Source organism: Megascapheus bottae, chromosome 24 (genome assembly GCF_031878675.1).
Source record: "Megascapheus bottae isolate mThoBot1 chromosome 24, mThoBot2.hap1, whole genome shotgun sequence".
NCBI classification, from domain to species: domain Eukaryota; kingdom Metazoa; phylum Chordata; class Mammalia; order Rodentia; family Geomyidae; genus Megascapheus; species Megascapheus bottae.
This window is the reverse complement of record NC_143532.1, coordinates 12800196-12813537: the sequence shown is the minus strand read 5'-3', so window position 1 is coordinate 12813537 and position 13342 is coordinate 12800196. Positions and strand designations below refer to the sequence as shown.

Below are 13342 nucleotides of genomic sequence, written 5' to 3'. Positions count from 1 at the left end.
GCCTGAACACTGTCCTTGGATTTTTCTCAAGGCTAGAACTCTACCACTTGAGCCTCAGCACCACTTCTGGCTTTTTCTAAATATGTGGTATCAAGGAATCAAACCCAGGTCTTTGTGCATGCTAGACAAGCACTCTACCACTAGGCCAAACTCACGCCCCCTACATTTTTTTTAAACTAGAGTTTGAACTAACCCTTGTATTGGCTAGACATTCTTGCTCGAGCTACTTTACAAGCCCTGATCCTATACATTTTAATATGTTTGGTTTGTTTTCTGCCCAGTATTAAGGGTTGGAAAAGGTAGATTGAGTTCTGTATGATTGGCACTTAAGATAGCATGGCTTTGTGTGTCCCAGCAGCAGTCCTGGGCTTGAATTCAGGGCCAGGGTGCCTTCTCTGAGCATCTCTTGATCAAGGCTAATGCACTACTGCTTGAGCCACTTTTGGCATTTTTAGGTTAGTGCACTTGGAGATAAGAGTTTCATGGACCTTTCTATCCAGGCTGACTTCAAACTGCAATCCTTAGCTCACAACCTGCTGAATAGCACAGATTACAGGCCTGAGCTACCTGTGCCTGGCAGATTTGAATCTCTTGAGTAGCTAGGATTATAGATATGAACCACCAGCATTTTGCCCCACAGCTGTACTCCTCCGCAATGCAATGAAAGCTGACATCAAGTTTTTGTCTTTTTGTTGAGTAATGTAAATATGTCATGTATTTAGGAGGGAATTTCATACTTCCCTCTTTCAAGTCCCCTCTTACACACTTGTTTGTTCCCATTCTAGAGCTTTGGAGGGCCTTGCGTTTTCTCCACCCAAGCCTGGCATTCTATTATTTGAGCCACCTTTTCTGACTTTTTGCTGGTTAATTGGAAATAAGAGAGTCTGGGATTTTTCTACTTGGGCTGGCTTTGAACCAGGATCCTTAGATCTCAGGCTCCTGAGTAGGCAGGATTATAGGTGTGAGCCACTATCATCTGGCTTACTTCTCCCCTTTTTATTAATTAGTACGCACACAAATTACAGGATGCTTGGATCCTAGAGGGTGGAAACATTTTAATTTTGAATATACTCCTCTGGATTCAGGTCACAATTCCTTTGGATCAAAGATACTTGATTATTTGAATTTAGAGGTTATATAATTTAATGCCTGAAATCTGTCTTACGAGTTAGGAATAGGTTATGGTATCTACCTGTTTAGTTATCAAAAGGCAATATTTTGCCTGTTTTGACAGTAGGTGATACGAATAGAACTGTATCCCAACCTGTTTCCTGGCAGATTGCTCCCTTTTTTCTCTTGAATATGCCTTTTAATGTATTAGTAAATTTGGTAAAGAATTTATTTTGAGGGCCAAGGCTATGGTAAAACTTTTGGCTACTCATGACCCGATTTAATTCCCAGTACTGGCAGGGTGGGGTGTGGGTGGGAAATGTGTGTATTGTAATTTAAATATGAAAGAATTTAGGAGCTCTGCTCTTTTTACAAAACTTGACCATGCTCCTTACCTTATCATGGAATAATAGTGATTATGAGAGGTACAATCTATTCCTTTTATGAATTCTCATTTTAGTAAGCATGTTGGAGAGATTTTCAACAATAATGAAACAAAACAAATATTACAATGAATACTGTGGGAGAATAAAACTAATTTTGTTTGCTTTTCGAGAGATTGTTTTTTGAGAATATTGAATACTAAAGGATAGGTTGTGTCATTTTATTATAATTACAGTCAGAACAAATCTTATATACAAACTTTATACCAGTATAGAATTTTAATGTTTCAAACAGAATTTTCCCAATCCTTCCCTAAAAATATGTATATTCAAATTTTTTTTTCTTGGATCAATTCTACAGCCTCATATAGTCCAACTCTTTTTAGCATGCTAATTATGTAAGGAGTTTTTTGTGTGTGGGGGGGGAGAGGGAAGGATTGAACTTGGTCTGGGCAATATCCCTTAGGGGATTGTATTTTTCATTTTTTGTTGTTGTTGTTTTTGCTCAAGGCTAGAGCACTACCACTTGTGCCACAGCTTCATTTTCAGCTTTTTGATGGTTAATTGGAAATAAGAGTCTCATAAGACTTTCCTGCCTAAGCTAGGTCCCAAATACAATCTTGAGATCTCAGCCTCAGTAGCTAGAATTATAGCTAGCTTGGCTAGCGACAAAGGAGTTTCCTTGAGATTTTTTTTTTATGCATGTATATGAGATTTGTTGATAAAAAGCCAGCTTCAGTGGCTGTCATCTGTAATACTACTCCTACTCAGGAAGTTGAGATCTGAGGAACTGGGTTGGAAGCCAGCCAGTAGGGCAGCAATAAAGAGACTCTTATCTCCAATTAACTACCAAAAGGCTGGAATAGCTGTGGCTCAGGTGGTAGAATGTTAGCCTTGAGGCAGTGAAGTTCAAGGATGGCCCCTAGGCCTAGGCCCTGAGTTTAAGCCCCAGGCCTGGCATGCATGTGTGCACACACACCTGTGCAAAAGTAAACATACTTCCCAACCCTTGCTTATATATAGAATTAAAGATTATACATGAGATTGACTCCCTCACTCCCTAAAAAAAAAAAAAAGCTGGGCTTGGGGGCTCATGCCTGTAATCCTAGCTACTGAGAATGGCAATTCTAAGCCAGCCCTGGCACCAAAGACCTATGACTCTTACCTCTAATTAATCACTAGAAAACAGGCAGTGGGACTGTGGCCCCAGGGGTAGGTTGGTAGCCTTAAGCTGAAGAGCTCAGGGACAGTGCCCAGGTCCAGAGTTCAAGCCCTGTGACCCAACCAAAAAAAAGGAGTCTGGGAGTTTGACTTTGTGGTAGAGTGCTTGCCTAGCATGCACCAAGACCGGGGTTTGATTCCTCAGTACCATGTACATAGAAAAAGCCAGGAATGGTGCTGTGACTCATGGTAGATAGAGCTCTAGCCTAAGGACAGTGCTCAGGCCCTGAGTTCAAGCCCCAGGACTGGCCAAAAAAAAAAAAAAAATAGCATATTCCAAACTTACTTGAACTAGACTATTTTTTTCCTTTCTTTTACTTAAGTCTAGCACTACTACTTGAGCCACAGTGCCACTTCTGGCTTTTTCTGTGATAAATTGGAGATAAGAGTTTCACAGACTTGCTTGCCCAGGCTGGCTCTGAAGCACAATCCTCAGATCCCAGCCTCCTGAGAAGCTAGGATTACAGGGGTAAGCCGCTGGCACCTGCAGAATAATCAATTTTTGCCATTTTTTCTCTTGATGAGACAATGGTCGTGAAACAGTAAAGCAAGAACTCTTCTGTGGTGATAGATCTGCAGTTTCTTAGCACAGAGCTGGTTAGGACACTGGAGGGTTTGCTACTCAGTGAATATATGCCTTGAGGATTTTGACACAGTTTTCATTCATAGGCTCAATCTCATATTTTCTGATTGTCATTTTCTGATGCTGAGAATGTTAGCTCTCCTGTTGATCTCAGTTATTTTCTCTTAAACTGGCCACATTGATGCTCCACTTTTAGTCCCAGGTACCAGGTACAGTCACTCAAGTCCAGGTGTGTTAGGCCAGTATCACAACATAGATCTCATTTCACAAAGATAAAAGTTATTTCTCTTACATTATTTAGCAAACACTTACAATAATGTTTACTTGGGACTGTTCTAAATAAATATTTCACAAATATTAATTTGTTGGTGGGAAAACGAAGGCATGCCTCAGCTTATAAAAATCTAGGCAGTTTTTGTCCTAGTATGCTTTTCATTTGAATCTAGTATTCATGGGACTATTGATAACATTTTGCTAAGTGTATGGAAGAATTTTTTTGAAAATGGATGTAATATTTGCTTGCTTGCTTGCTTTCTTCCTTTGTTTGTTTTCCCCCTTCAGTCCTGGGGCTTGAACTCAGGCCTGGGCACTGTCCCTGAACTTCTTTGTGCTGTAGGTTAGCAATTTAGCACATGATTCGCAGCGCCACTTCTGGCTTTTTCTAAGTAGTTGATTGGAGATAAGAGTCTCACGGATTTTTCTGTCTTTGCTGGATTTGAACCCTGATCCTTAGATGTCAGCTTCCTGAGTAGCTATCATATAAAATACTTACTATATGAAAATGATATTCTGGGCCATGAGTGTGGTCTAGTGGTAGAGTGCTTGCCTAGCATACATGAAGCCCTGGATTCAATTCCTTGGTACCACATACACAGAAAAGGCTGGAATGGTACTGTGGCTTAAGAGGTAGAGTGCTAGCCTTGAGCAAGCCTTGAGCTCAGTGCCCAGGCCCTGAGTTCTAGAGCTAGGACTGGCAAAGAAAGAAAAAGAAAGAGGTATTCCAGTTAATAAGAGAATGCCATCAGAAAAGCCGATACATACTTAGCAGTTGGCTTGATACAACATACCTGCAGTACCAGTAATAGAAAATATAATCCAGGTGCTGATGGCTCATTTATCTAACCCTCTCTACTCAGTAGGATGAGATCTGAGTATTGCGGTTTGAAGGCAGCCTGAGCAGGAATGTCAAGGAGACTCTAAACTCCAGAAAGCCAGAAAAGCTGTAGCCCAAATGTTTAGAGCTCTAACTATGATCACAAAAGCTCAGGGATAAGGCCCAAGCCCTGAATTGAAGCCCCAGAACTGACTGGGTAGGGGTGGAGGGGAAACACACTGAAAATGATGAAGATGAGGAATGATGCTTTAGATTTCAATTAGTAAAATAAACTGAACTCACTTTCTCTAGTTCCAGCAACGAAGAGTATACATTTAGATGACAAACTATGTATGTATTTATTTATTTATTTTTAGGATTGGAAGCATGACTTTGGTGGTAGAGCTCACAGCTCTTAAGTTCACTCCTCAGTGCTGCAAGGGAAAAAGCCTTTTTATTTCTTTATTTTTTAGTTACCCCTGGAAAGAGGAATAATGTTATTTCCTTGACACAGTTAAATTCCTCAGGAACTACATAGAATACCATATTGAAATGTATCAGATAATTCTTACTGTGTAATACCTTCCAAATCTTTTATAAATACTACATAAAACAATACCCTTTGTTAGAATTTGAACCAGTTCCTTTAGAGTAAAAATTTTTAATGTATGTTTTTAGAGAGAAGTACTATCACATCATTTCTTCATGGGTGATCAGTCATGGAAGAGATAATCTCTAATGCATTTTTAACCTGGGCTTCAAAACCTATGCTTAAAAATGCACTTATGTACTGAAATTTTTATGTGCTACACACCATTCAGTGTTTCTTTGAGTATAAGGAAATGAACAGAAATTAAAGTGTCTTGTTTATACAACTGTAAATTGTTGTGTGCTTTAAAATGAAAAATTCTTAGATTATCAGTGGTTTCTACACTTAAAAATGCTTGATTTTAAATGCAAGGATCGTGGTTTCTGGTTAGACATTAGCAATGTGAGATACTAACGTCAGCAAAAAATGACCTGAAAGAAAGTATTGATTCCATGTCTGATTTTATATTTAAGCAGCCAATGGCAAATGCCCTCAAAATGGAATCAGATGTTTGTAACTTAATACTTAAGAAAAATGATGAGTGCATGGGTTTTTTTTTTTTTTTTACTTTTAAGTATTCTCAGTGCTGCCTGGCTTAAGACATAAACTGATGTAAAAATAAATGACTGCCTGCATAATTTATGTAATGTCCTGCTCCTGATCCTGTTTGTATTGATTTTTCTAAAAGGCTTTTGTGGCCACAGGAACCAATCTGTCTCTCCAGTTTTTTCCGGCCAGCTGGCAGGGAGAACAGCGACAAATACCTAGCCGAGAGTATGTCGACTTAGAAAGAGAAGCAGGCAAGGTAGGAAATATTTCTTTCAACTTAAAATACTGCGGATTGTTTTTATTAGAGATTATCTAATGGCTTATATTTTAATAAAGAATCTACAAGTCTGATTTACACAGACATATGATCAAATTTGTTTTCATTTTATGTTATAAAGATGTAATAGAATTTTGTAAATGACGTACATTTTATATCACTCTTACTAATTTCATGTGTATAATAATTATAGGAAGTTAACCCAGAAGGGTTACATTTCTACATTTAATACTCAGAACTTAATTCCTCTAAAAGTATTGACAGGCTGGGGTTTTTTTTTATTAAAAGATTTTATTAACACTGATTTATATCATATTTCAAATCAGGCTGGGTTTTTTTTGACAGTCTAGCTCACACCGATAATCCTCGATACTCATGAGGTTGAGATCTGAGGATCAGGTTCAAAGGCAGACTGGGCAAAAAAAGTCCATGAGACCCTTATCTCCAATTACTCACCAAAAGCTGGAAGTAGAGCTGTGGCTCTAGAGCCCTAATCTTGAGGGAGAAAAACAAAACAAAACGAAGAACAACTCAGGGACAGCACTCAAGCCCTGAGTTCAAGCCCCAGAACTGGCAAAAGAAAAAATGTTGGCAAGAAAGTTTTGTGTTTACTAAAATGTATAAGATAATAGTGCTGATGAAAAAGAAAAGAGTAAATCGGAAAAAAGTTCTTCAAGCTTGAAAATAGTATTATTTAGAAAATAAATAGTATTTAGAAATCCCTAATAACTTTTCTAATTCTGTTAATGTAGCAAATTCGTTTAAAAGAAAAATAAGGGAAAACATTAACTTGGGAGTTTTCATGTTTTGAGGAAAATTTCTAGGAACTTACACTTACATATTGGAAATTAGGAAGTTATAAAAGTTATAAATGTTTTAAGCGTAGGGTTGTTAAAAATCTTAGCTAAATACTAAGGGGGGGTTGCATTGGGAGAGATGGAGGAGAATGATGAATGGGATGACATGGATCAAGATGCATTGTACTTACAAACTGATTGCTTGAATGGCATCCCCTTTGTACAGCTTCTTACAGATACCTTAAAATTTTTTAAATGTATTTTATTATTTTAGCAACATTTTAAGATACCTAGTATTTTTACTGTGTTGTCATACCTGTGCTTTCAACTTACTAAACAAAATACTTTTTTTTCTTTTAGGCCGTAAGGATTTCTATTATATGTATAAAGTGAAGAATTATGTTTTCTTTAACTTTATGAAATTAGGATTGATTTTTATGGCTAATAAACCAACCAGTTAGAAGATGAAAATAGCAGGACTTAAAAATGCATAATAAGGCTGGGAGTTTGGCCTAGTGGTAGAGTGCTTGCCTACTGTGCATGAAGACTAGGTTTGAGTCCTCAGTACCACATACACAGAAAAAACCAGAAGCAATGCTGTAGCTCAGGTAGCCTTGAGAAAGCCCAAGGATACTGCGCAGGCCATGAGTTCAAGCCCCAGAACTGGGGGAAAAAAGGGGGGGTAATAAAATAATTTACTTTTCTGTATATTAACCTGTTTGTAAATTTTGAAGTGAATGTTGCTATTTTACTATTATTTACTATTTTTACTATTGCTAAGTCTTCTAGGGAAAGTCGGAAAGACATTGTAGTATTATTTATTTTTGTTTATTGAACAGATATATGACTACATTAATAATTTTTTTGTTGTTCAGAATACTTTCTTAGATTCAGACATAGTGGCACATGACTATTGTCCCAGGATTTGGAGGGGTGAGATAAGGGGGTCTCTCCAGCTTAGGAGGTCCAAGCCAACCTGGGCAACATAGACACCACCCCTCCCTCCTTTGTCAAAAAAGAGAAAAGCGAGATGTTTAAAGGCATATGCATACATGCAAATAAGAAAATCATCTTAGCTTAAATGTTAACTATTATAAAATTTTAAGGATGATCTCTTGGCCAAGCACTAACAGTTCATGCTTGTAATCCTACTTACCCAAGAGGTTTAAGGCAAGCCCAGTCAGAAAATTTGAGATTCTGACTCTATAATTAACCAGCAAGACTAGAGATCAGGAGGATCAAGGTTCATGGACAGCCTGAGCAGAAAAAAAAGTTCACTTTCTAGACTCCATTTCCAAAATAACCGGCAGAAAGCTGAGGGACAGGTGTGGTTCCAGGGACAGAGCATAAGCCTAGCAAGGATGAGGCTGAGTTGAAATTCCAGTATTTTCACACAAAAAATAGCCATTAGATTCCATTTTCTATGTGGAACAAGAAATGTTTCTCTGTGTTTGTCTCTCTTTTTGAAATATTATTTCTCTATTTTAATTCTTGGTGTACTAAAATTGTTGATAAAACTTTTTTGTTTGTTTCAGTACTGGGGCTTACACTCAGAGCTTGGGCACTGTCCCTTAAGACTGATGCTCTACCACTTGAGTCACAGTTCCACTTTCAGCATTTTGCTGGTTAGTTGGAAATAAGAATCTCATAGACTTTCCTGCTAGGCTGTTTTCAAACCTGAATCCTCATATCTTAGCCTCCTGAATAGCCACTTGCACACATCTAAGAGATTGTGTTGATTTTACAAGACTCTTTCTGTGTTTGTTTTTTTAAAGGGGGGATAAATAGTAAATTGTTTCAGGCTTATTATCTCTGTTGCAGCTTCTTACCTGTGCTGTTATAGTGTGGACATATGTATTTAACTGTAAACACATAAGTGTAGCACTCTTCTAAGAATGCTAACTGGCAGACAGAAGTCAGTGTCTTTCACTCGGATATAAATTTATGTTTATGTGTGGGTCATATATGTCACAAATTTAACTTCCAACATATGTACTATACCAATAGGATTTACAAGATAAAGGTGGGTTTTTGTTTGTTTTGCCAGTCCTGCTCTTTGAACTCAGAGTTTCATGTTGAAACACACTTCTTTTTTACTGATTATTTGGATATAACAGTCATGTAGATTTGAATGCCTGGCTCTAAATCTCAGTTCTCTGATCTCAGCCTCGTGAATTGCTAGGATTATAGGTGTGGGCCACGTATGCCTCACTAATAAAAAAGCTTTGTGTGGGGTCCAGGGGGTGTAGTTCAAGTTAAATAAAATGTTTGTGAGCCCTGGGTTAAATCCCCAGTTACCATACACACATTGTAAAGTAAAACTGCTTGTAGTGTATTGCTTTGTATGACTGGGATAAAGGACTCTAATGAAGTTAAAGGGGGAAAAATATTGTACTTTGTTTTCTCTGAACTTAGACTACAGGGTCTTTTTCTCCCCTATCTCCACAAAAATTGAAGGTATTTCCCCAAATGTACATTGTCTCTCTTCTATATCAACTGAATGTCTATTTTCATATTCTTACAATGTAGTTACATCACAAAACAGCTTATTTTTCCTCATTGATCAGTAAGTAGACATATCTAAAATTTTAAGTAGGGTAATCTGGATTGAAAAAAAAAATTCCTATTTGGGCAGAGGCCTAAAGGAGGTTAGGAAAGGATGAGCTATATGGTTATTTGGGGGGAAAGAGGTTCAGCTAGAGAAAACACCACTGTAAAGGCTCCAGAATAGGAGTATGTACTATATTCTAGATAAACAGCAAGCAAGCCAAAGTGACTAGAGTAGACAGTAAAAGATGAGACCAGGGAGCTAACTGATGATAGGTCATTTTATTTTTATTTTTATTATTTTGTCAGTCCTGGGCTTGAGCCCAGGGCCTGAGCACTGTCCTTGGACTTTCTCAAGGCTAGAGCTCTAACACTTGAGCCTCAGCACCACTTCCTGCTTTTTTCTATGTATGTGGTACTGAGGAATCAAACCTGGGTCTTCGTGCATGCTAGGCAAGCACTCTACCACTAAGCCAAACTCCCGGCCCTGGCCATTTTATTCTGATTGGAGTCAACTTAATGGGTTTGAACAGACAAAAGAGAAGGGTCTATGTTAGGTTTTGACAGGATCATTCTGGTTCTGGGTTGATAGTAGACAATATGGAGCAAAAGTGGACATGGGGCTGGGAGTTTGGCCTAGTGGTAAGAGTCCTTGCCTAGCATGCACGAAGACCCGGGTTTGATTCCTCAGCACCCCACATACATAGAAAAAGCCAGAAGTGGTGCTGTGGCTCAAGTGGTAGAGTGCTAGCCTTGAGAAAGCCCAAGGACACTGCTCAAGCCACAGGACTGGCAAAAAAAAAAAAGTGGCAGAGACCAGTCTTGGCATCTCTCAGAGAGAATAATGTGGCATTTGGTAGTGTGTATATGTGTTACCAAGGAATTGAACCCAAGGTTTATTCATGCTAGACAAGAACTCTTATCACTAGGGCACATTCCCAGCCCCCTTAATTTTTATATTTATTTATTTTGTGGGTCATGGGCTTGAACTCGGCCTGCATGCTGTCCCTGAGCTCTTCAACTCAAGGCTACCACCCTACCCTTCAGCCAAGCCCCACTTCTGTTTTCTAGAGGTTAATTGGAGATAAGAGTCTCAGGTCTTTTTGTGCCCATGCTAGCTTTGAACCTTGATCCTCAGATCTCAGCGTCCTGAGTAGCTAGGATTACAGGCATGTCCCTTGATCTTTTTTTTTTCATATATTTTTATTTAATTAATAGAAGGGTTACATTATATTCACCAGATAGAAGGTACATTGCTTCACAAACATTGATACCCTTTCTCATGTCTTGGTCCCCATTTCCCTTCCCCCACCCCCACCTCCATCTTGTTTTTCCCCCTTCCCTATCCAATTTCAAATAACCAAATAAGCATATATAGATAACAAGGTAAAATACTGTAACAAAATGAGATAATCAAGGGACAGCAAAAGAGATGAGAGATAATATAGCACATTAAGGACAACAATCACTCATGGCTTTTGTTTCTAAATCCTGGAGGTCCTTTCATTTAGTGTAAAAATATGGAACGCTTCATGAATTTGCATGTCATCCTTGTGCAGGGGCCATGCTAATCTTCTCTGTATCGTTCTAATTTTAGTATATGTGCTGCCGAAGCGAGCACCTCTTGATCTTTTTTTTTTTTTTTTGCCAGTCCTGGGCTTGGGCTCAGGGCCTGAGCACTGTCCCTGGATTTTCTCAAGGCTAGGGCTCTACCACTTGAGCCATGGCACTGTTTATGGCTTTTTGCTATGTATGTGGTACCAAGGAATCAAACCCAAGTCTTCATGCATGCTAGGCAAGCACTCTACCCCTAGGCCAAACTCCCCCCCCCCCCTTGATCTTTTTTATCTTAAGAGTTCTGTAGCCTTTAGCTAGGATGAGGCTAAATGAAAGGACCTCCAAGAAACAAAAGCTATGTAATGTGATTGTTGTTCTTAATGTACTATGTTATTTCTCATCTCTTTTGTTGTCCCTTGATTATTCTCATGTTGTTACAGTATCTTACCTTGTAATCCTGGTATATTGTATATACATTTATTTGTTTATTTGAAATCGGAAAGGGAAAGGGTGAAAACAAAAACATGAGAAGAGGTATTAATTACAGTAAAGAATACATGAGAAAAAAAAAGTTTGGTAGCCTTGCTAGACGCTGGTGGCTCACATCGTAGCTACTTAAATGGCTAAGCCAACCCATAAGACTTATCTCCAGTTAACCACCAAAAAGCCAGAAGTAGAGCTATAAGTGGTAAAGCATCATCCTTGCACAAAGGAGCTCAGACAGTGCCCAGACCCTGAGTTCAAATCCCAAAACTGGCAAAAAACAAACCTCACCTATTAATGGATTAGGAAATACTTTTAAGATTTTTGATAACTTGTATTTTTTTCTCGTGTGTGTGCGTGTGTGTGTGTGTGTGTGTGTGTGTGCGTGCCTTGGTTGTGGGGCTTAGACTTTGGGCCTGGGTGCTATGCCTGAGCTTTTCAGCTCAAGGCTGCTGCCCTACCCCTTGAGCCACAGGGCCACTTCTGGTTTTCTAGTGGTTAATTGGAGATGAGATTCTCACAGTCTGTAGTGCCCAGGCAGGCTACCCCCAGATCTCAGCCTCCTGAGTAGCTAGGATTACAGGCATGAGCCACTGCTCCTGACATTTTACGTAATTTATTATTATTAACAACATTTGATTTAATGGGTAAGGACAGAATCTTGTTTTAAATGGCCTGCTCCAATAGTCTCTTGACTCTGCTTCTGCATCCTTTTGCTTACTGCCTGTAAGGTCTTTGTACCAAAGTAAATATGTGTCTGTTTATATCTACAGTTTGGCAAGGTTTTGGCAGGGTGTTAGCTTTGAGAAATCTCTATTCATACTCAGTAAGTTCCTTCTTCGTTTTACGTAGTCCAGTCATTCCAAATAAATATTTTCTGTGGTAAAGCTTTGGAATGCAGTTTTTCCTGAAGAGAACTATAGACCTTACAACTAGTTTATCATGTCAGTTCAGCTAAAACATAAAATACACTTTCTTGCATTTGGTAGTTAATATATTGTAATAGCAAATCTGTTTTTCAAGTATTTGTAAATATGTTGATACTAAATTATAAAATTCAGAATGGAAGTTATGGGCTTATATTTTTCTTTTGTTTTGCTGTGCTAAGATTGAACCCAGAGCCTCACATATATTAAACAAACCTTCTACCACTAAGTACATCCCTAACCCTTGAGTGTGTTAATTTTTTATTTCAGTCATTTTTTTAAATCAAAAGAAGGGATATGACTGATTTTCTGAAAAATAGTTTTACAAAGAAGTATGCTATAAAACTTTCCAATTTAAAGTCAAATGGATTTGCATTAAAAGGTGACTATACCTTTGCAGTATTTGAGTGTTATATAGTCTTTCTCTTCTTCTCCCCTCCCCCCCCCAGTCTTGGGCTTGAGCTCAGGGCCTGAGCCCTGTCCTTGGACTTTCTCAAGGCTAGAGCTCTACCACTTGAGCCTCAGCACCACTTCCGGCTTTTTTCTACATATGTGGTACCGAGGAATCAAGCCCAGGTCTTCATGCATGTTAGGCAAGCACTTTAACCACTAGGCCAAACTCCCGGCCCGTCTTTCTCTCCTTTTTAATTGTATTGTTTACGTTTTGGCATAAAGTAAAAAAAATAAAAATTGGTCAGCCCAGGCACAAAAGGACCTGAAACTCTTCTCTCCAGTTAACCTCTAGAAAATGGGAAATGGGGGCTTGGCTCTCCCTGAGCTGAAGAGCTCAGGGACAATCTCCAGGCCCAAGAGTAGGGTGGTAGCCTTGAGCTGAAGAGTTCAGGGACAGCCCAGGCCCAGAGTTCAAGCCCCACGACCCCCCCAAAAAAAAATTTGGTATAAAGGTAAAAATATATGTGAATTATATCTTACCTTAGAAAAGGCCAAAATAATGTCTGACAAGAACATCTATGGATGTTATGGCAGTTATAACTGTTTCTTTCTGCTGCTCTCTGCTTCTTTTATCTGCTTCCTACCCCCCAGTATCTTTTTCAGTAGGCTCCTGTGTCCCAAGATTCACTGCTGCTTATTTACTCTTCTATTGCAATTTTTCAGTCAGCATTATTAAAGTATTTTATTTACATACAATAACGTTCACCCATTTTAAGTGTACACTTCAGTGATAAATGTATAGTCAATAGTCAATAGTATAATCACTGTCACAGT

The 13342-nt window shown here is 38.7% G+C and overlaps 1 protein-coding gene and 1 non-coding gene across 4 annotated transcripts in view; one reads left to right on the top strand and one right to left on the bottom strand.

The window, feature by feature from the left end:
• Positions 1-13342, top strand: part of Cbfb (core-binding factor subunit beta) — a 46251-nt gene that overhangs the window by 2528 nt on the left and 30381 nt on the right. For 2 of the 3 annotated variants that reach the window (XM_090357488.1, XM_090357489.1), the window contains exon 3: positions 5668-5784. The exons of the other annotated variant lie outside the window; for it this stretch is intronic. In XM_090357488.1, coding sequence (XP_090213614.1) covers positions 5668-5784 — 117 coding nt within the window. The remainder of the gene's footprint in view (positions 1-5667; positions 5785-13342) is intronic. 3 annotated transcript variants of the gene reach the window in all.
• Positions 10664-10770, bottom strand: LOC150047006 (U6 spliceosomal RNA). Its single transcript, XR_016539579.1, has one exon. It is a non-coding gene; the product is annotated as a U6 spliceosomal RNA (small nuclear RNA).